This window comes from Zalophus californianus, chromosome 13, assembly GCF_009762305.2.
Source record: "Zalophus californianus isolate mZalCal1 chromosome 13, mZalCal1.pri.v2, whole genome shotgun sequence".
Lineage (NCBI taxonomy): Eukaryota > Metazoa > Chordata > Mammalia > Carnivora > Otariidae > Zalophus > Zalophus californianus.
In genome coordinates, this window is record NC_045607.1 from 27,595,706 (window position 1) to 27,616,024 (window position 20,319).

The 20,319-nt window shown below is 39.7% G+C and overlaps 2 protein-coding genes across 14 annotated transcripts in view; one reads left to right on the forward strand and one right to left on the reverse strand.

The window, feature by feature from the left end:
* The window catches only part of ABCA1 (ATP binding cassette subfamily A member 1), a 126,055-nt gene extending 110,940 nt beyond the window's left edge, over positions 1-15,115 (forward strand). For 4 of the 5 annotated variants that reach the window (XM_035723567.1, XM_035723568.1, XM_035723566.1 and 1 more), the window contains exons 39-50: positions 75-219; positions 1,675-1,798; positions 3,052-3,181; positions 3,441-3,561; positions 4,644-4,706; positions 5,320-5,426; positions 7,690-7,831; positions 8,222-8,356; positions 9,350-9,453; positions 10,087-10,179; positions 10,821-11,064; positions 11,678-15,115. In XM_035723567.1, the coding sequence (XP_035579460.1) occupies positions 75-219; positions 1,675-1,798; positions 3,052-3,181; positions 3,441-3,561; positions 4,644-4,706; positions 5,320-5,426; positions 7,690-7,831; positions 8,222-8,356; positions 9,350-9,453; positions 10,087-10,179; positions 10,821-11,064; positions 11,678-11,818 (1,549 nt within the window). In that variant the 3' untranslated portion in view covers positions 11,819-15,115. The remainder of the gene's footprint in view (positions 1-74; positions 220-1,674; positions 1,799-3,051; positions 3,182-3,440; positions 3,562-4,643; positions 4,707-5,319; positions 5,427-7,689; positions 7,832-8,221; positions 8,357-9,349; positions 9,454-10,086; positions 10,180-10,820; positions 11,065-11,677) is intronic. The other variant, XR_004819513.1, reaches the window with a different exon arrangement.
* Positions 1-20,319, reverse strand: part of LOC113934343 (protein NipSnap homolog 3A-like) — a 42,074-nt gene that overhangs the window by 12,353 nt on the left and 9,402 nt on the right. For 4 of the 9 annotated variants that reach the window (XR_004819517.1, XR_004819518.1, XR_004819516.1 and 1 more), the window contains exons 5-6: positions 19,112-19,198; positions 5,307-5,412 (exon numbers count right to left, since the gene is read on the reverse strand). Coding sequence is in view for 4 of the 9 variants with exons in the window: in XM_027615141.2 (XP_027470942.1) it covers positions 18,943-19,019; positions 19,112-19,198 (164 nt within the window). In the remaining 5 variants the exon portion in view is untranslated. Of the gene's footprint in view, positions 1-5,306; positions 5,413-8,366; positions 8,776-9,360; positions 9,521-13,219; positions 19,020-19,111; positions 19,199-20,319 lie in introns of those variants that run through there. The other 5 variants (XM_027615141.2, XM_027615140.2, XR_004819514.1 and 2 more) reach the window with 4 other exon arrangements.

The window sequence follows — 20,319 nt, forward strand, 5'->3', positions numbered from 1 at the left end:
GAAGGCATGTGGTGCCCAGAGTCCGAGGGAAGGCAGGGGACCCCCAGTGGACATTTGTCTTTGTGCCTTACCAGGTGGTCGATCACACCTCTCATGTACCCAGCCTCCTTCGTGTTCAAGATCCCCAGCACCGCCTACGTGGTCCTCACCAGCGTGAACCTCTTCATCGGGATCAACGGCAGTGTGGCCACTTTCGTGCTGGAGCTCTTTACCAACAATGTGAGTCCTGCAGGAAGAGCACCTCCCGCAGGGACGAGCATCTCTGCGAGCCAGGGGACCGCGCCGCATCAGGATCTTAGGCCACTCGTCTGTGGGGCTGACCCCATAGCCCTCTCTGCCCTACGGATTCTCTCCTCTCTGGGTTTGCATAGCACCTCTTTCTTCTCCTTTTCCTTAGATTTCTCTGACTGATCAAGCCCTTTGGTTTCCTTCGACAGGTTCTTTCGTACTCCTTTCTGTTTCGGTGCTGCTCTTCCCAGTATTCGGTGCTCTGCCAGCTTTGCTTTCCACTTTAGAAGTGTCTCTGTGTGATGCTGTTCGTTCCTGAGGCTTTTACTGACTCCCCTCTCTGTGTCTTACGTTGTTACTTCCCCGATCTTTGCCTTTGACCCTGATTGTTCCCTAGAACTCTAGTCTCAAGTTTTCACTTGCCTAGCGGGTGGCTCCATTTAGATTATTTCCAGATACCCTGGACTTGACCTGCCCTCATCATCTTCTCCCTCAGGACCTAGTACTTCTCCTGCCATTCCTGTCACACTGGATGGCACTACCATCCACCCGGTCACCCCGGCTGACAATAGTATGGGCATCATATATACTTTGCTTTTGTTTACACATTCAACTGTTTGTCAGTTCTTCCAATTGCATGTCTTTTTAAGGGTCTCTGCCCATTCCTGTTGGCGTTGTCTTTGTCCAGATACCTTAACTTAGCATGCAAGCTGTACGGCCCTCCCTGGCCACATCCCGCCACACCCTTTCCCAAGACTCTGTAACTTCATCTGAGTTGGTTGTTCCTTAAACCCTCCATTCTCCTGTAGGTCTGACTTCCTTTATCTCACCAACCCCTCAAGACCGCACTCAGCTGTGAAGCTTTCCTTTCCTGCCCCATGGGAGGTGCTCTCTCCGTCCCCAGTGCTCCCAAAAGCCCTCACTTCATGCCTCCTGTAAAACACCTATCCAGTGATGCACTCATTTCCTCCAGAGTAGAGACTCTTTATTAACCTTTGCCTCCCCTGTGCCCTAGCACAAGGCATCCAGCCCACAGCAACTTAATTGTTGGATGTTTTGCCATTGGCTTAATGTACACAAGAATTGTTAAAATGCCAAAAAATCCTGAAGCTGAAATGGACCCAGACATGGGCAATTTGCTTTTGAAATGCTAAGCCAGTATTTTATTATGGATTTGCTTCTGATTAAATATAACTGTGTTTCTAAACTTGGCTTATAGTTGTCCACACTCATAGCATTACTGCAAATCCTCGAAAGAGGAAATTTTATTATGTTATATGTCATCAACTGTGGCTACCACTCTTATGGGTGTCTGAATTCAAAGGTTCAGTTTGACCCCGGGGAATCAAATTTTTCTTCTCTCCCGTTATTGCAGACCTTGATATATTTTTAGTCTAAACCATAAATGACATTCAGTTTCTCTCTGTCTTACTATATTTTTCTTAGAAGCTGAATAACATCAATGATATCCTGAAGTCTGTATTCTTGATCTTCCCACATTTTTGCCTGGGACGGGGGCTCATTGACATGGTGAAAAACCAGGCAATGGCTGATGCCTTGGAAAGGTTTGGTGAGTGACAGCAGTGGCTCGAGGGTGCTTGCATGGAGATGGCAGTTCTTGTGAGCCTCGGTCCTCTGGACTTCGGTTTGGAAAGAGGCTGGTGATGGGGCATAGGACTTCCCACCACTGAGAAAAGGTTCATGACGATGAACCTGGATGTAGCATGGGTCTTTGGATAGAACATTCGTCTGTGTCTCAGCACTGAGAAAAAGGAGAGGGGAGGTTTAGAGGTACGGAAAAAAATAGTGGCTTTATCCTGAATCCAGGGCTGGATGCCACTGGTTGCATTTGTTAGTCACTGGAAAAGTCAAAGCACAGTTTGGGAATTTGATACAGGCCAGAGAATGAGAAGGAGGGGTGCAAACTTTGGCTCTATGAGGAAAATCATGGGCCTTTTACACCTCTATAAAAAGGTAATTTACTGCAGCTCTTTCTGTCTTTAGAGTCTTTAAAAATATTTCTCCTGTAGCCACATTACTATTCTTTATCCACTGGCTCATATAGCTAGATGGGCCATGTTATTTAATGGACATAGGAGAGGAACTTTTTTTTTTTTTCCCCCCCATCTAGCAGGTACAAAGGAGATATATAAGGAATGTAAGGAATAGTCCCATAAAGCCGGGTGATTTAATTGGTTCACTAGGTTATATTATATGCTACTGAAAGAGGCATTTTTTTTTTTAAAGATTTTATTTATTTATTTGACAGAGAGAGATACAGCGAGAGAGGGAACACAAGCAGGGGGAGTGGGAGAGGGAGAAGCAGGCTTCCCACCGAGCAGGGAGCCCGATGTGGGGCTCGATCCCAGGACCCTGGGATCATGACCTGAGCCAAAGGCAGACGCTTAACGACTGAGCCACCCAGGTGCCCCACGAGGCATCTTTTTAAAGTGCTCTCTAATCTTCCTTCAGTGAAACTTAAGTGTTTGCTAAAATACCCTAGAAGTTACCCTGGATTGCTTGCCTTTTTAAAAAAAGGATTTTCGGCATGTCTCATTAAAATAGGAAACATAAGATATGAAATTATAGGTCTAATACATGTTGGTTCTGAAATTCTGACTGATAATGAGTCAGAGTATATTTTCCCAAAACCCTACCCTAAATCAGACTTGGAAGTAGTCACTCCCTTAATTTTTCCTCCTTGTCATTGGCAGTAACCATTGGTGTTTCTAGGAACAGAGGTAAATTTGAGCCTGAATTTGAGGAAGGGCCATGGTCTTTGGTGCCTCCATTCTAACTGGATCTCTGCATTGTGTCTACCAGGGGAGAACCGTTTTGTTTCGCCACTGTCCTGGGACTTAGTGGGACGAAACCTCTTTGCCATGGCCGTGGAAGGGGTGGTATTCTTCCTCATCACTGTTCTCATCCAGTACAGATTCTTCATCAGGCCCAGGTGAGCTTTTTCTCAGAACTCATGGAGCATCTGGTTGAGGGTCACAGAAGAACACGGGGAATCACTGGTCAGTGGTGGTTGCATTGCATTCAACTCAAGACGATCCAGCTAATTTTCCTAATGTGGGCATCCTCTAGCCCACAGCACTGCTGATCCTAAAAACTGTGGAGAGTAGATTTAAAGGACTTCCTTAGAAATTGGATCTTTGTCTTGAAAAATACCTTGAAATATTGATTTTTCTTAAAATGTTTTTCCCAAGACCTGTAGATGCAAAGCTTCCTCCTTTGAATGATGAGGATGAAGATGTGAAGCGGGAAAGACAGAGAATTCTTGATGGTGGAGGACAGAATGACATCTTGGAAATCAAGGAGCTGACTAAGGTGAGCAGTGAGTAGAGGCTGTAACAACTTGTCTTCAGTTTTTTTTAGCTTTATATGTTGGAAATGAGCATTTTTGATGATTTGATTAATGAAAAGAGTGTGTGTATCTAGACCAAACTTCTATCAATTTAATTTTATTTAAGATACACCGAGGGGACTTCTTAATTAAAGAAATCCTACTGAGAATACTTATGTAATGTGAAGTCTGGTTCTCAAGTATATTTGTTTCTCACACTTAACATTTATGTGTTTGTTAAAACATACTAAAATTGTATATCCAGTCAAAGCTGAGGTAGGAAGAATAAATGGTTGATTTTTGAGTATCATGGTCTAAAAAGCTGGTATGTCCCTGTAGCTCAGGAGGACAGTTTGTTTCAGCCCACTCCAGTTCACTTTTTTATAATATGTACGATATTTGCAGTGTTTAGATTATACATTTTGGCCCTGTAGAATTTTTTTTAATGTAGGCTCCATGCCCAGTGCAGGGCTTGAACTCACAACCCTGAGATCAAGATCTGAGCTGAGATCAAGGGTTGGATGCTTATCCGCCTGTGTCACCCAGGTGTCCCTAGAATTTAATTTTTAAAATACCTACAGTATCAAGTAAATGAAAAATTATGTAGATATTAATGACCAATGTCTCTTAAAAAGGTTGATAATAGATTAAAAATAAAAAATTCACTTTTAAGCTTTTGAATCATTCAGACAGAGACAGATCATGGCTCTTGGCATATCAAATATGTGACTTAGTTTTATTTTTTTAATATTTTATTTATTTTTAAAGATTTTATTTATTTATTTGAGAGAGAGAGCACATGAGAGTGGGGAGGATCAGAGGGAGAAGCAGACTCCCTGCTGAGCAGGGAGCCCGATGCAGGACTCGATCCCGGGACTCCGGGATCATGACCTGAGCCGAAGGCAGCCGCCCAACCAACTGAGCCACCCAGGCGCCCCATGTGACTTAGTTTTATTGATGAGCCTTGCTTCGTGGTGTGTTTGGGTTATAGTTCCCTCTTCCCCAGTTGCTTACAATAGTTGTGATTCACTATGGCTCTTGAATTTTTGCATTTTGTTGGTTGCAGATATATAGAAGAAAGAGGAAGCCTGCTGTTGACAGGATTTGCGTTGGCATTCCGCCTGGCGAGGTAAAGGCACTGTCTACACTGTACTCGCCCTTGTTAATTCAGATTATCTACCCAATCAACAACAACGTCTATAAGGGTTGAAAATAGTTTTTAAAACTTTCTCTATTTATGTCTATATGGAGCAATCAGTCATTGAGAAGGTGGGGACCCCATATGTCAAAAAGCAAAAATTTTGGATAATCTCAGGCAGTTTAAGAAAAGAATGCACATCCAAAATGTGTCTTTGTGATCCATTCAAGATGATGAAATTCAAATAGATTTTTTTAAGTAGGTTTTCTTCTTTTCTCGTTCATGATTGTGTTCTTTTATGCCCGTTAGGCAAATTAGGTGGTGAAATGTGACTTGGTTGGCTTTCATTACTGTTTTTTACACATTAACTTTGGCTTCAACCTGACAGTTCCAATATTTACAAATATGCTCAATATGTCTCATTATAAATGTTTAAATATCTGTAGAAGTTCTTAAAACCCCCCAAAATTTGACTCTTTATTGACATTTAAGAACGTTTTAGAGTCGTGTCATCTCAAAACTAAGCTGAGGTGACTCTTTTATAAGGGTCATTTATATTCAGATTATTAGAAGTTTGCTTTAACAGCTTACCCATCTCTTTCAGTGCTTTGGACTTCTGGGAGTTAACGGGGCTGGGAAATCATCAACTTTCAAGATGTTAACTGGAGATACCACTGTTACCAGAGGAGATGCTTTCCTGAACAAAAATAGGTGAGAAAAGATGTGGACTGTATTTTGCCACAAAGACTTTATTTTTTTTTACTTTATTTAAATAAATATATTTTTATTTTTCTGACTATAACGGTACTATGTAGTTTATAAAAATGTTGAAATAGATAAAGTGTAAAGACAAGAATAAAAATCATCCATAATCCCACTACCTGAAGATAACTACTATTTACATTTTTTTCTCCCAGTCTCCCTCTTATTTTTTTTTTTTAACAGCTTTATTCAGGTATAATTTTACATAGCATATAGTTTACTTGTCTTAAGAGCACAGTAATTTCTAGTGATTTCTATTCGATTTACAAGGCTGTGCACTCATCACCACAATCATTTTAGAACATTCCCACCACCCCCAAACTCTCTATTTTACACATATAAAATGTATTGTAAAATTGAGATCATACTATGTCTAGATTTTTGAAATTAGTCTGTTGTTAATGAGTCTAGTATGGACATTTCTTAATGGATTGCATATTCTAAGATATAGCCTTTGCGTTGCTCCATAACTGCCCCCCCCCCCCCCCCCCCGTACACTTATCTGCAGTTTATTTAATCAGTTCCTTGTTGCTGGACATTTATTAGTTTCTATTTTTGACTATGTAAATAGGTCCTTGTATTCGTCTTTTATTTCCTCAGGGAGCATTCCTATAAGGTAAAAGGGTATGTACTTGCCAAATTGCCCTTCCTAAAGGGTATCAATTATCGAGGCCACAATAGGCCATTATCTGAGAATGCACAGGTCACTAAGCAATCGGATCTTTAGGCGCACCTCCACTTTAGAGACCTATTAGGCAGTGTTACCCTTGGGTACTCTAAATATGTGGGGTTTCTCTGGGCTTTTTATATGGAGAGGTGGTGTAAGACAGTGGCTTTTGAACTTTTCTAACCATGACCCATTGTAGCAAATACATTTACCTCTCAACCTAGTAAATACACAAAATCACATAAACAGGCATATCTTAAAAAAAAAAAAATCAATCTTATGACCCACTAAATTTATTTTGTAACTCACTAATGAGTGATGACTCAAAATTTAGAAATAATAGATAGGGGGCTAATAGCCAATAAAATTGAAAAGAGTGAGGGACTTAATGTACTCATGGGTCCCCTCTTTTGTCTCTTATCAGTTTTTTCAGTAGCAGGGTAGAGAAGGTTTAAGAGAACAGAAATTCTGGAATAGCAGGCCTAAGACTGTGCGTTTGCTTCCCCAGGCTTGTTCCTTCTACCAGGTTCCTGGGATACAAAGCAATGGGAGCAGTAGGCTCAAACTAAGGTTTATCACAGCGACCTGTTGTAAGAGCTGGCTTGGGCAGTGTTGCTGGGAGGGAGGGCCAGGCACAGTGTCTGTGGGCCTCTCAATCATAACTCTGGAAAGGTCTGGACCTGGGAGTGTGAAACAGGCAGAAGGGAATGAACACTGCTAGAAGACCAAACAAAGGCCAAATGCTGTCCAGAGGTGGCTGATGTGTAGCCAACAGACTGGATGGGACACTGAGCTTCTCCCACATCAAGGATTCTTAACCTGAGATTGGCTTCATTGGGCCCAAAAGCTGCTTCCACCAATATATTTAAAGCTGTGTATGTAGATTATTTTTTGGTCACCAGATTTTCGGAGAGCCTGTGTTCAAACACAAAAACAAAACAAAAATCTCCAAAACAAAGCCCTTAAAAACCAGGAGGGTGCGCGGGTCGGGTAAATAGTGGGACCAGGGGGTCTAGACCATGTTGTGGCCGAGTCAATGTATGGGCAGCAAACAGCAGAGGGAGGGAGGTCACACCCAGATTTGCTGGGCCTCCTCTGGGTCTGAATGGCCATGAGGGAGACTTTGGAGTAGCAGAGTACTTGGTATGTATGACTGGATCACAGGGTCAAGTCTGGGATGGAGACTTAGTGTAGCCCCAGGATTGTGAGTGAGATTGTTGGTAGAGGTAGTGCTGCAGTTGGGATGGCCTTGGGAATCTTGAAATGGGACTGAGCGCAGGCTCAGTCTCATTTAATCAGATTGAGGTGTTGGGAGAGCCAGGTGCAAGCAGTAGGCAGGACAGAGGTGGGAACCCTGACTGCCAGAGGGGCTGGCCTCTGGGGGGTAGAGGGTGTGGGGCAGAAAGATTATTCCTTCAAGCTACAGCAAGTGTGATCACTGGTTATTTTTGTCATGTGCAAGCATGCTTTATAGGAACATGAGACAAAACTGTCCACTCAGAATCTCTCTAAATGCTTAAAACCTGACCATTTTTTCCTTTGCAGTATCTTATCAGACATCCATGAAGTCCATCAGAACATGGGCTACTGCCCTCAGTTCGATGCCATCACGGAGTTACTGACCGGAAGAGAGCACGTGGAGTTCTTTGCCCTCTTGAGAGGAGTCCCAGAGAAAGAAGTTGGCAAGGTATGGTGGGCACCAGAAGCCAGCCTGCCCCCTTCGGCAGGCTGACAGTATACCTTACAAATGACCACTGGCTTCAGGCTCTTTTTATTCATGGATGCAGCAATATGAAATGCTGGCTTTTTGCACCTACTTTGCAGGGTGGGAGTCCGTGGGGGTGGGGGTGGGGGCAGGGGTGAGTGGACAGACAGGTGCTGGAGAGCAGAGAGGAAGTGCTGTGCCCACCCCTACGAGTCCTTTCCCCCTGCTTTTTGGCTCCTTGGCACTTGCTATTATAGAATCTACTCAGTGAAAAGAATTTTCCTAGTCCTACTCTGTAAAGAATCATATACAAGTGTAAGAAGGCATGATAAACAAATCAGACGAAAGTCAAGGTCCTTTTTATTACTCTAGGTTGGTGAATGGGCAATTCGGAAACTGGGCCTTGTAAAGTATGGAGAAAAATATGCTGGTAACTATAGTGGAGGCAACAAGCGCAAGCTCTCAACGGCCATGGCTCTGATCGGCGGGCCCCCTGTCGTGTTTCTGGTGAGTATGACTGTGCATGGAGCACTCTTGTTTGGGCCTGAATGGAAAACATCACTTTCCTGAAGTCCTGTACGTCCAGGGATATTGCCGGACTGGCTTGGCTAATGGCATGCCATCCTTCCTCCAACCAGGAATGGCAGAGCAGCCTTAGTAAACCAGAAGGAAGGAAGTTCTTTTGTTCTTCTCCTTGATACACAGTGGGGTGGCTTTGCCATGCCCTCCGATGCTCCAAAGGAGAGATGCTCCAGGGCCCTTGTTTCTCTGGTGTTGGGGAACCCTGGCACGTGTGGCTGAGTCTTGGATATGTGATTTGACCTTTCTCTGGAACATTGTTTCTGACGATCTATGTGTTCATCTCCTGAAGATGGAGACTGTGGACACAGCTTCAAGATCCCCAGGGTGGCACCTGGGTCATTGTCCTAACATACAAATAGATGGAAAACAGAAGATTAAACTGGACATAGCCCCTTGACCCTTTTCATTCTGCTTGGAAGTGATTACAGGAAGAAGCCTTGGGTTAAGGCTTTAATGTTATCTGGACCATTTGGATCTGCAATTTGTTTCTCTAAGACTAGCAAGTACAATGTAACAGGCCAAGCTGTAATGAGCTAGAATAAAAAAAAGTAATTTTACCCAAACCTTATATGGACTTTAATAGAGATTTCAGACAAAAAGAATTTTTAGTGTGTACTTGTCAGTCATGAAAAGATGATTGAAACTAAATAGCTTTTTCCTTTCCCTTCCTATTCATTTGGAGAAATTTAATTTTATAAAAAATTTGAGTTTCCTACTTGAATGACACATTGGTAAGAGTGAACTGGTTACAAACAAGTATGCAGTTTACTGCTGTATGTGAGGTCTGGTTCTTTGGTCTATCAAGAAATAACTAGACTGGTAAGTTGAAATTTAGGCTATTTTAAAGATGCTTCTGCATTTAAAAACAAATCTTTGTGTTTTTAACAAATAATAGGACTTATTTTATTCTAATTACAGGATGAACCTACCACAGGCATGGACCCCAAAGCCCGGCGATTCTTGTGGAATTGTGCCCTAAGTATTGTCAAGGAAGGCAGATCAGTAGTGCTTACATCTCATAGGTCAGTAGTGAAGACTTGGCGTGGCATCTGTGTTGTGTTTAAGGTTTTCCAAGTAGCAATGTGGTCACTGTATAAAAATTAGAAAGTATAGAAGGCAAAGAGAAAATGTGATAATCACCTGAAATTCTACTACTAGGACACAACCATTGCTGTCATTGGGCTATATATCTTTGCAGTTTTCCTGTGCAGATCTGTGCACGCGCACACACACACACACGTACACTAGGCGTGTGTGTGTATTTTTACAAGCAAAAATGCAAGCTTTGTACATACACTGTTCTTTTTCACTTAGTATTTTGTGAACGTTATTTCAAGTCAGTACATTTAGATGTGTCATCATTTCTTATAGCTGAATAGACTGTATTCCAAGAGGAAATACCCTAATTTATTTAACTCCTCCTCTTTTTGTAGATATTTGGACTGTTTCCAACTTTTTTTTTTTTTTTTTTTTTTTACAAATGTAAATAGCATGGCTGTAAATAGCGTTATCCCTACATCTTGGTGTATTTGTAATAGGAGGCAGTTATGCCCTAGGAAGCTGGGAATCTATTTCTTTGAAATTCCAGATGTCCTATGATGTTTGGATGGTTAGAGGAGCATCTTTCTAAAACAAAAATCTCTGTTTTCCCACAGTATGGAAGAATGTGAAGCTCTCTGCACTAGGATGGCAATTATGGTCAATGGGAGGTTCAGGTGTCTTGGCAGCGTCCAACATCTGAAAAATAGGTAACAAGGATAATTTCTTGGGGATAACATCTACTGAGAACACTTGTGCTTATTCTTTTTGTGAGCATATAAATGGTGGCTCTAAAATAAGAGGAAATAAACTGAACAAAACGGTATAGTGGAAAGAATGAGGGCTTTGAAGTCAAACAAGACTTGACTGATGTGAATTCTCTCTTTAGCTTTTCCTGGTGTGTGCCCTTGGACAAATCACTTAACCTTTCTGAGTCTGTATCCTAGGAATATCTGCTTTCTGGCTCTGCTAAACAAATGCGGTGGGGAATTTTACACATGTCAATATGGTTAGGCTTTGGAGTCAGACACAAACGAGTCTACATCCTGGCCCTACCACTTAGGAGCTCTGTACCATGGGCAAGTGACTAACTCCCTGGGCTTCAGTTTCTCTGTAACATGTCAGACTGTGTCCAGGTGAGGATCTAATGGAATCGCGTATCTGAGGCACTTGGCATGGCACGTCACGTAGAATAGATACTCAGTAAATGGTAACCAGTTCCTTCTCTCAGATACTTATTTCTGGGTCTGTTGGGGAGTTTCCTTTTTCAAGTTGAGTAGAGTTACATATTATTTTGAGAAGTTTCCTGAGGATCTTCCATTGTTTTTTTTTTTCTTTCTTCTGCTTTCAGGTTTGGAGATGGTTACACAATAGTGGTACGGATAGCAGGGTCCAACCCTGACCTGAAGCCTGTCCAGGAGTTCTTTGGACTTGCCTTTCCAGGAAGTGTCCTCAAAGAGAAGCACCGGAACATGCTACAATACCAGCTTCCATCTTCACTATCTTCTCTGGCCAGGATATTCAGTATCCTTTCCCAGAGCAAAAAGAGACTCCACATAGAAGACTACTCTGTTTCTCAGACAACACTTGACCAAGTAAGCTTTGAATGTCCAAAACAGACTGACTTTTCAGGGTGAAGATTCCTGACTCCTCTCCCCCACTCCCATATGGGTCCTAGAGCAGATTTGACTGAGCTTGAATTTCTGATTTACCACAAGCTGTGCTTTTTACTAAACCACTCTGAATGTGTAAAGGGAGATGATTCTATCTACTTTAGAGGGTTATTGTGAGAATAGGTTGTAATAATAATCACAGTAACTATCATTTTCCGAGTACCTACCATGTGCCAGACATTTTGCCAGGTGTCTTATCCCATTTAAATTAGATAACATCAAGTACCAACCGGATTCTGGCACTTAGTAGCTACTCAGTAAATGTTAACTTTATGTCTCTCTTCCCTCAATCAGGCCTGTAGGAATCAAAATAGACGATCGAGCAGTTGGTGATTTGAGGGGCAATAGAGAAGCTCAGTTTTTTAAATGGTTAATGCTTTTTCCAGGTATCCCCGTCCCCCTCACACAGTTTTCTACTTAATTATGCGATCTCGAATTCTGCTACCTGAATTAATCTCCACATGGTAAAATGCAATCAGAATAAAGAAGGAGCAAGTAGAGAGGTATTTATAAAGGTTCACCTTTCTTTTGACAGGTATTTGTAAACTTTGCCAAGGACCAAAGTGATGATGACCACTTAAAGGACTTGTCATTACACAAAAACCAGACAGTAGTTGATGTTGCAGTTCTCACATCTTTTCTCCAGGATGAGAAAGTGAAAGAAAGTTACGTATGAAGAATACTGTTCGTACAGGGTGACTAAAAGAAAGGAGGAAGTAGCCCTTCCTTTGCACCATGTGAAGTGTTCCAAAAGAAGAGCTGGACGTTTTTTGTGGGAAGAAGTAAACTGGATACTGTACTGATACTATTCAATGCAATGCAATTCAATGCAATGAAAACAAAATTCCATTACAGGGGCAGTGCCTTTGTAGCCTATGTCTCGTATGGCTCTCAAGTGAAAAAGACTTGAATTTAGTTTATTACCTTATACCTACGTGAAACTCTAGTATGGAACCCAGCGGACATATGGGTTTGAAATCACACTTTTTTTGTTGTTGTTGTTGTTGTTCCTTTGTATTCTCACTGGGGTTGCAACAATAATTAATCAAATAATCATGGCCAGTGATTATTTATCAAAATCAAAAGGCGTGTTACATCTTCATTCACGAAGCCATGCCATGCCAGGAGACAGGTTTCCTGGCGACACATCCATTGCTGGCGATGACTGTGCCAGAATGACTAGTGCCAAGTTTCTCAGAAAGCCTGAAGGACCGTGGTGTGTCGTGCACACTTTTGCAACAGCTGTTCTGCTTCAGAGTCCATCAGCATCGTTATCAGGTGACAGAATGGTGCCCTGGATGGGGAAAGCCCTCCATTGTTTCCCTCTTTGATGAGCTGCTCTGGTGTGGCTGTAACATTGCAGGTGTGGGTAGCTCAAGACAGGTGAGACTTGGTTCCATAGGTCTCCAGGGCCATTTTTTCTGGAACTCTTTGAAGATACTTAGATCCTGGTAAGCAGCAAAGAGCTGCCAAACTGTTGAGGCTGCAAGCTGCTGAGGCCAGGTCACGGGATTAAGGAGATGGCTCGTTCAAACCTCGGGAGGCCTGTGTCCATTTGTCCTGTTTGTCTGCTAACACGGTACATTGCATCTCAAGATCTTCCTTTTTGACATAAGTGTAGTAGTATTTCTAGCTTTTTAAATTAATCTAGACTATGAAAGGATAGAGTTGTATTTTGACAAAAATCTTTGTACTTTTAATGTTGTTTGGAATCTTAAGTTCTGTCAGTGACTTGTGAATGGCCTCTTTGTAGAACCCTGTGGCGTAGAGGAGTAAGACCCCATTGCCTCACTAGCTTTATTTCTCATGGAAGCTTGCAGATGGATCCTCTGATTAGTGCCTGGTGACCAGAAAACAATGTGGTGGCCAAGATCTCATGACAGCATTATATTTGAGTTTCTTTAAGATCATTCAAAATACTCTTAATCTCAGCTTGTTAATCAAGTATTTTTTGAGTGTATGTTATAGCTGAATTGACTGTATGGATGGATTGGGTGGGGAGGAATTAAGTCTCAGTAGATATCCTGTGCCATGTTATTCAGCTAACAGGTTTACAAATATAGGTTTTGTTGTTGTGGTTGTGGGATCCCAGTGAATACTGGGCAGCCTTTTTTTTTTTTTTTTAAATAGCAACAGTGCAAAAGCCAAAAAAGTCTGTCATAAGGGTCACAAGACTAAACAATGAATACTTTAACAAAATCTTTGTGAAACTTTGTGAAGCACAAGTTGTGTTACTCAACAAAACTTGTTGAGTAACACAACTTGTGCTTATGGGTATATTTGGTACTGTCAGAAAATTGGCTTTGAAGATCTTAGATACCCCATTCTGACAATCTCAAACTTTTCATCTCTTCAGTCCTAAATTTCTCATGAAAAGAAAAAAAAAAAAAGCAAATGCCCCCACATGAAATATATTTGACTTTTCTGATCCAGTCTTATTTTTTTAGTCAATAAACACTTAAAAAAATATTTCACTAATGCTTAATGTGATCTGTCTTGAGACAACAAAAATATGAGGGAAGTACTACTGGGTGAAATTCAAGCCATCTTTCAATATCATTACTAATTTCTTTTTCTAAAATTTAAATATTAACTAAAGGTTGTTAAGATTCACATCTATTTCAAATCTATTTTTTAAAATTTATAGAATGTTATCACATTAACTTGTTTGGCAAAAGAAAAGGACTTAGAAATTAATGCCAGTATTTCCTAAAATGATAAACAAGTAATGAAGGCCCATTTCTAGTAACTATTGGCATGATGAGGTCATTATATTTTGTGCAATCTTTAATGATATAAAATTCATAGTGTAATTTAGTTTCTCCTTATTTAATATTTTTCAAAATCAAACTTTTGTTATTTTCCCATTTCACTAGAATCATGTTCTAATTCTCTATTTTATTAAATCATTGAGCAGCTCCTGGCTCTAATTACTCTGACTTCAAGGCCATATTAAAAATCAAAAGACACTGTGAACTGTTTTGAAAAAAAAAAAAAATTCAATATAGATTTCCAAGGATCTCTTCTGCAGCTAGAAACAATCTATAGCTACACACTGACTTCACTGTTACCTTTTAAGCTATCCAAATAGTAATCTTTTACATTTCCCTGTGTAAACCTAATTATAGTAGAATTTTTTTACCGACTCAAGTAAAATTTCTATATATTCCCTGTGGAAATGTAAGTATGTGAGTTTCAAAAAGTCTCAAAAAAGTGTCCAAAGTTTGCCACTTTTGCTTCTTTTGGACACCTTGGAAACTTTATTGTCAACTGTGAATATGAAAAATACAAAAGAAAACAATCACAAAGCCCTTTACACATACATAAACATCCAGCACAGCTCATTGTTAAAAAACAGCCAAACCTCAGACTACTGTATTTGAATATCTGTACTGAAAGCGTGTGCATTGTGACGATTAAATGTTGCACGTCTTTCATTCACTGTAATCATTGACGAAAGGGATTTGTCTGTTTTCTTCTCGTGATGTTGTATATATCAGGTAAATTTTTTTCCAAAGAGCCATGTGTCATATATAATATTGAACCACTTTGATACTGAGATATTAATTTGTACCCTAGTTACTATTTACTAGTAATAGTACTCTAGTAATACAGCTCTAATTCTCTTCAAAATTGTTGCATCCCTTTTATAGAATGTTTCTATTTCCATTAAGGATTAAGTATTCTCTCTCCTTATACCCTAGGATGAAGCTATGTTTTTGTGCTTTTTCTTTATCATTGGCTCTTCATTCCAAGCACTTTATGCTGTCTCTAATGGGATCTATTTTTGCACTGGAATATCTGAGAATTGCAAAACTAGACAAAAGTTTCACAACAGATTTCTAAGTTAAATCATTTTCATTAAAAGGAAAAAAAAGAAAAAAAATTTTGTATGTCAATAACTTTATATGAAGTATTAAAAAAAAGCGTATTTCTATGTTGTAATGAGTCACGAAATAAAGCTGTGACAGTTCTGCGGGTCTGTGCAAATTTACTTCCGTGCATTCGTAGCACCACCTACTGTTAAAGCTTGTGAAGACATTAGGAAAGTAAGAAACGTCCACTTGTAGTGGGAAGCTCTTTGAGTCAAGGGTAGAAATTTTAGAAAAGGCTAAGTGTCCTGTTACAAAAGAGAACTGAGGGGACTACTTGCAGATAAAGGGTGTTTACACTTTCATAATTCAGTTAAGATAGTAAATAAGAAGTTTAAGAGGTTTTTAGGTAAAACGTATTCAGCTTATTGATTTTTGAAGCTAGAGAGCTCTCTGGAAATACTCTGTAGCTAAGTCCGTTTGATAAAAACCTCACTGCTTTATTTGTTGAAGCTACAAAGGCCGCCTTCAGAGGTCTTTTGTTCGTTAAACTGAAAATACAAGGACAGTGTGTGCCAAGTGTATTGGCAAGGTCTGCTCGGTATGGTGGCCTAGGTGAGCACGCAGAAAAAGTGGAAAAAGTAGAGGAACATCGGAGGTGCCTTCCCTTTCTGTAAAAAGTGCTGTGCAGTCGAAAGCCAGGGTTATGTGGGGCTGTGACGAGACGTGTGGATGTAATTTCCATAGCTCACTAGCAAAGTCTCAGGAAAGACGTCTGCTTATCTCGGTATCTGAGGAACCTCTGTCAAACTCCCCCTCGTAGGCAGCATAGCAGAGTTGTGGGGCCTCTTCTAACGGCCCTGAGGACAGGTGCTGAGTGGTCCTTTGCTAAGGCGCGCATCCCACTGCGTGCAGAGGAAGGATCTCGGTTTGTGAGTGAGCCTTGAGCACTTGGAATCAGCATCGCAGCTGTGTCTTTCCCTCTTAAAGTTCACATTATGGCGACTTCAATGAAATGATAGAAAACTGTGTTTCTTTGTGAAAAATGACAATCGAGAGAAGAAAGCTACTAAAAGATGAAAAGGCAAGTAATTTAGATAACCATGTAAGTCACCCATGAGTCTGGAGGAAAACCTTCTATCTAGAGAAGAGCCTATATACACATTTGTAGGTTCAGAAGAACCTTGGAACCTTTGAAATGGTAATGCATATATTATATATGAAAAGGTAGAAAATTAGCTACCTTTTTCAAGTATTTTACTGTCAGGCACTTCATTTACTCCCTAATTAACTATCTGCCCTATGAGGTAAGCAGTACCATTTGATGTGCAAGTAAACTGTGGCTCAGTGGATAAAGAACTTGTTTAAAATTAAGCTGCTACTAGACTGGCAGAGGGTTCTTTCTGGTGAAGGTGAGTATAAGTTAACAATTGCTCTCATAAAATCCGCCTGGCATCATCATACAATAATTTAACCAATATTTATTGAACTCTGTTGTGTGCCATATACTTTTCTAGGTTCTGGGATGCAGTGTCGAAGACTGAATTCCTGCTCTAATGAACTTAAATTTCAGTGGAGAAATCATACTCACATTCACAATGGATGTGTAGACAAACACATACAATAAATTCAGACTACAGTAAGTGCTAAGAAGAAAATGACCCATGGTTATATGAGTTAATGATGGGAGAAGAGTCAGAGATGGCCGCCTGAAGAGTGACATTTGAGTTCAGATCTGATCAAATAAGTAGGAGCCAACATTTGAAGGTGGGCAGAGAGAATGTTCCTGGAAGAAAGAACACCTGGTGCAAAAGCCCCAAGTGGGAAAAAGGTTGGCAGGCTGGGGAAGGAGAGAGAGAATTCCAATCTCTGGAGTGGTAGAAGGGGCAGAAACCAGAACCTGTAGGGCCTCCCAGGCCATATTAAGGTATCTGGATTTTATTGTTAGTGCAATGAGGAACCACTGGAGAGTTTTCAACAAGGTAGTGGTTTGATGTAATCACTGTTTCAGAAAGAATGCTGGCTGTATGGGGAAAAGGAACAGTAGGGAGGCTAAGATGTTGGTGGATTGGGCAAGGGTGTAGCAACAGACACAGGAATAATAATGTTCAGGATGTATTTTAGAGACAGAGCCAACAGGAATTACCGACAAGCTCCATGTAGGGGTTGAGGGCAAGGGCTATCAAGGTGACTTCTAGTTTGTGACTCAAACTAGGTAAATGGTTGTGTTAAAACGGCCATTCGTACCTTCTTCAAATTCGGTGCTCAGGAACAATGATGGGAAAGAAGATAAAAATGTGTAAGTCATCAGTACATGTATGGTTTTTAAAGCCTTGCGACTAAATGGGCTGACCTAGAGAGAATGAAGATAGAGAACATTCCTGAGCCCTGAGATCGCACCCACATTTGGAAGAGAAGCCAGCAAAGGAAAGAGAGGGACTGGCCAGTGAGGAGGAAAATCTGAGTTTGACACCCTATACTGAAGCTCAGAATCAAGTGTTTCAGGAAGGCAAACATGGTCAGTGGTGTCCCAACACTGCTGAGAAGCAAGGTAAGGCAGAGAAAACGACTGAATTTGGTAAGACAGAGGTCCTTGGTGACCTTGAAGTCATTTCAGTAGATTGACAAGGCTCAGGTTGAGGGAAGAGTAAGAGGTAAAGATGGGGAATATACGTGTAACTCTGACAGTTCTGCTTTACTGTGAAGCAGAAAACATGACAATAGCTGGATCACAAAGCTTTTATTTGGATTCTTGTCTGTTAATAGTATACACTGCACCTGAACACCCACCTCACCTTTCAATTTTTTGTTTTTCTTTTTAATCCTTTAGACATTTCTTCTATCCGGAGTCTTATGCTATACTTTGTTTTCCAAATTTCCCTTAAGACAGCTAATTCATGATTTACTATTTTATATTACAATCTGTTTTAGAAACACAAAATAATATGGCTCTAAATATAGACTATCAAGAGAGCTTGTAATTACTAAACCTAGTTTTAGAAGGCAGGTGCACTCAACTAAAATGGAAATTAAAGGTGTTTTAAGAAAAACCTTAGAATATGTGGTTGTACTCAAAACTTTCTGGGATTATTATGTTATCTTCTTAATGTAACTTAACATTTACAATAAAGTTGTTAAATTGTTACCGTGTCACTACCCTACAGCAACACAGTAAAAGCTGTAGAAAAGACAGTATAAATACAAAACACAAATAAAAAAACCTGCAGAATGGGTATGTAGGCTTTTATTCAGGCAACCATTCTCATAACCATAAAGATCTCTTTAAAACAAATAGCTGTCCCAGGTATCTGTTAGTGATCCAAAATGAACAAACATTAACTATAAATGAACACATTTCAGCACGTAAAACAAGTCTTCTGAAGTTTTTAACAGAGACCTAGTAACATTATTTTCCCAGTTAGAGGGACTCATAATTAATGTGAAAACCATAATTAATACAGATGACACAGATGACACTGTACTTTGCCAAGGTAAAGCAATATATTTGATCTTAGATTAGAATCCCATTTGATCACAAAATAAACTTTACTGAGCAGAAATATTTTTAAAAATCTCAGAAAAAACAGACATGAAAAGATGGACATTATATATAAATAATTTTAAAACACCGGGTTCAAAATGTAAAATCATCATTTGAATATAAGAAAACATTATAAAAGCAGAGGGTTGTCAAAAGAGAGTACAAGAGATTCTGAAACCAATGAAAAATCAAGATCATCAAGTAGTAGCAACTATTTCTAATGTGTAACAGACACGGAAATGCCAAGGGGAAAATGAACAGCACTATTTCCTAAGGTGGAGAGGAACAGAGGAAGGAAGGATAGAGGTGGCTTTAGAAGTGTAGAGACACAGAAAATTAACTTACCACCTTCTTCAAATGCAAGTGAGAATCTCTTAGGAGAATTTAAGCACCATTAGCAGACACATCTTATAGCAGTTAATGCAATGCTTGTATTTCAATGGAAAACTATTTTAGAGGTGAAAATGATGTAGGAATCAGAAGCATATTCTGCTGAGACACGAGGTAATTGACACTCTCCCGAACTGGAAAAACACATTTCATAAGAAGGCATCTAAAGTTACCGACTGAATCGAATTTGTGGTTTGAATACTTCATGCCTAGTGAAATAGCTTACCAGCTGCCACAACCCTGGGATCCTCATGAGACCAATGTCTCCCAGCCGCACGACTGTCTGCACTCTCATTCCACCAAAGAACATGAACTGCAGGAATAAACCAAAAACAGCGTCTAAAGACTATGGCGTTACTACAAGTTAAGAAATACAGAAAAATTAATCAGAAACATTAAGTCTTGTTCTTTAGATCAAAATAGTGGATATCAAAAAGGTAAAATTAAGTATGTTAGTAATAAGATTTCAGAGGGGGTCAGAGATTCGGGAGAGAAACTTATAAATTAAACTGGTTTTACAGATGAAGAAAAGGAAGGCTGGAAAGAAAAAGTACCACCACTAAAGACACAATCAAGGCCAGACCCAAGTTTTATGACTTTCTACTATATTTTACTTTATTTTTAAAAAATTATAAAGAAGATGTTTATTACTGAAAATTTGGAAGATACAAAGAAGAAAATTAAAAGTAGCATAACTTTAACAACCCAGAGAGAACCTCTACTGATATTTAGTGTATTTCTTTTAAAAAATGAGTAAAATCAGATTGTCTTAGTGTATATTATGCTTAGTAGTATTTTTAAAAATCAACAATGCTTATTTTCCATGGCAGTAACCTTAATTTTTAATGACTATGTGAATTCCTATGTTGCTATGTGACAACTTTTTTTATCCCAACCCTTTATAGTTGATTATTTATATCATTCAAAGTATTTCAGGATTCTATAAAATACTGAAATTTTTTTAATTAAATGTAATATATGTTAGCCATATAGATTTTGGAAAACGCAGATAAGCAGAAAGTAGGAATCACTTCTACCACCCTAAAACAACCACGTTTCTATTCTGGTGCATCTCTTTCTATATTTATGTACATATGTATTTTTATGTTTACATATTTATTTACACAAAGTGTATACACTATGTAAGCTACAGGACCTATATGATATGTGCCTGTGTGTTACAAGTATATATACACATATATACACAGGGTCATACCACATTGTTTCCAACATTTCCTCATTGTAAACAATGCGCTGACATAAACCTTTCAGCAGCTGACACGTGTAGCTCTAATAATAACAATGTCAAAGACAAAGACTACTAACATTTTTGGGGTGCTTACTATATGCTAGGCTTGGTTCTAAGAGTTTTGCATGTATTAACTCATTTAATTTTCACAATCATCTTAGGATATTATTTTATCACGGAGCAGT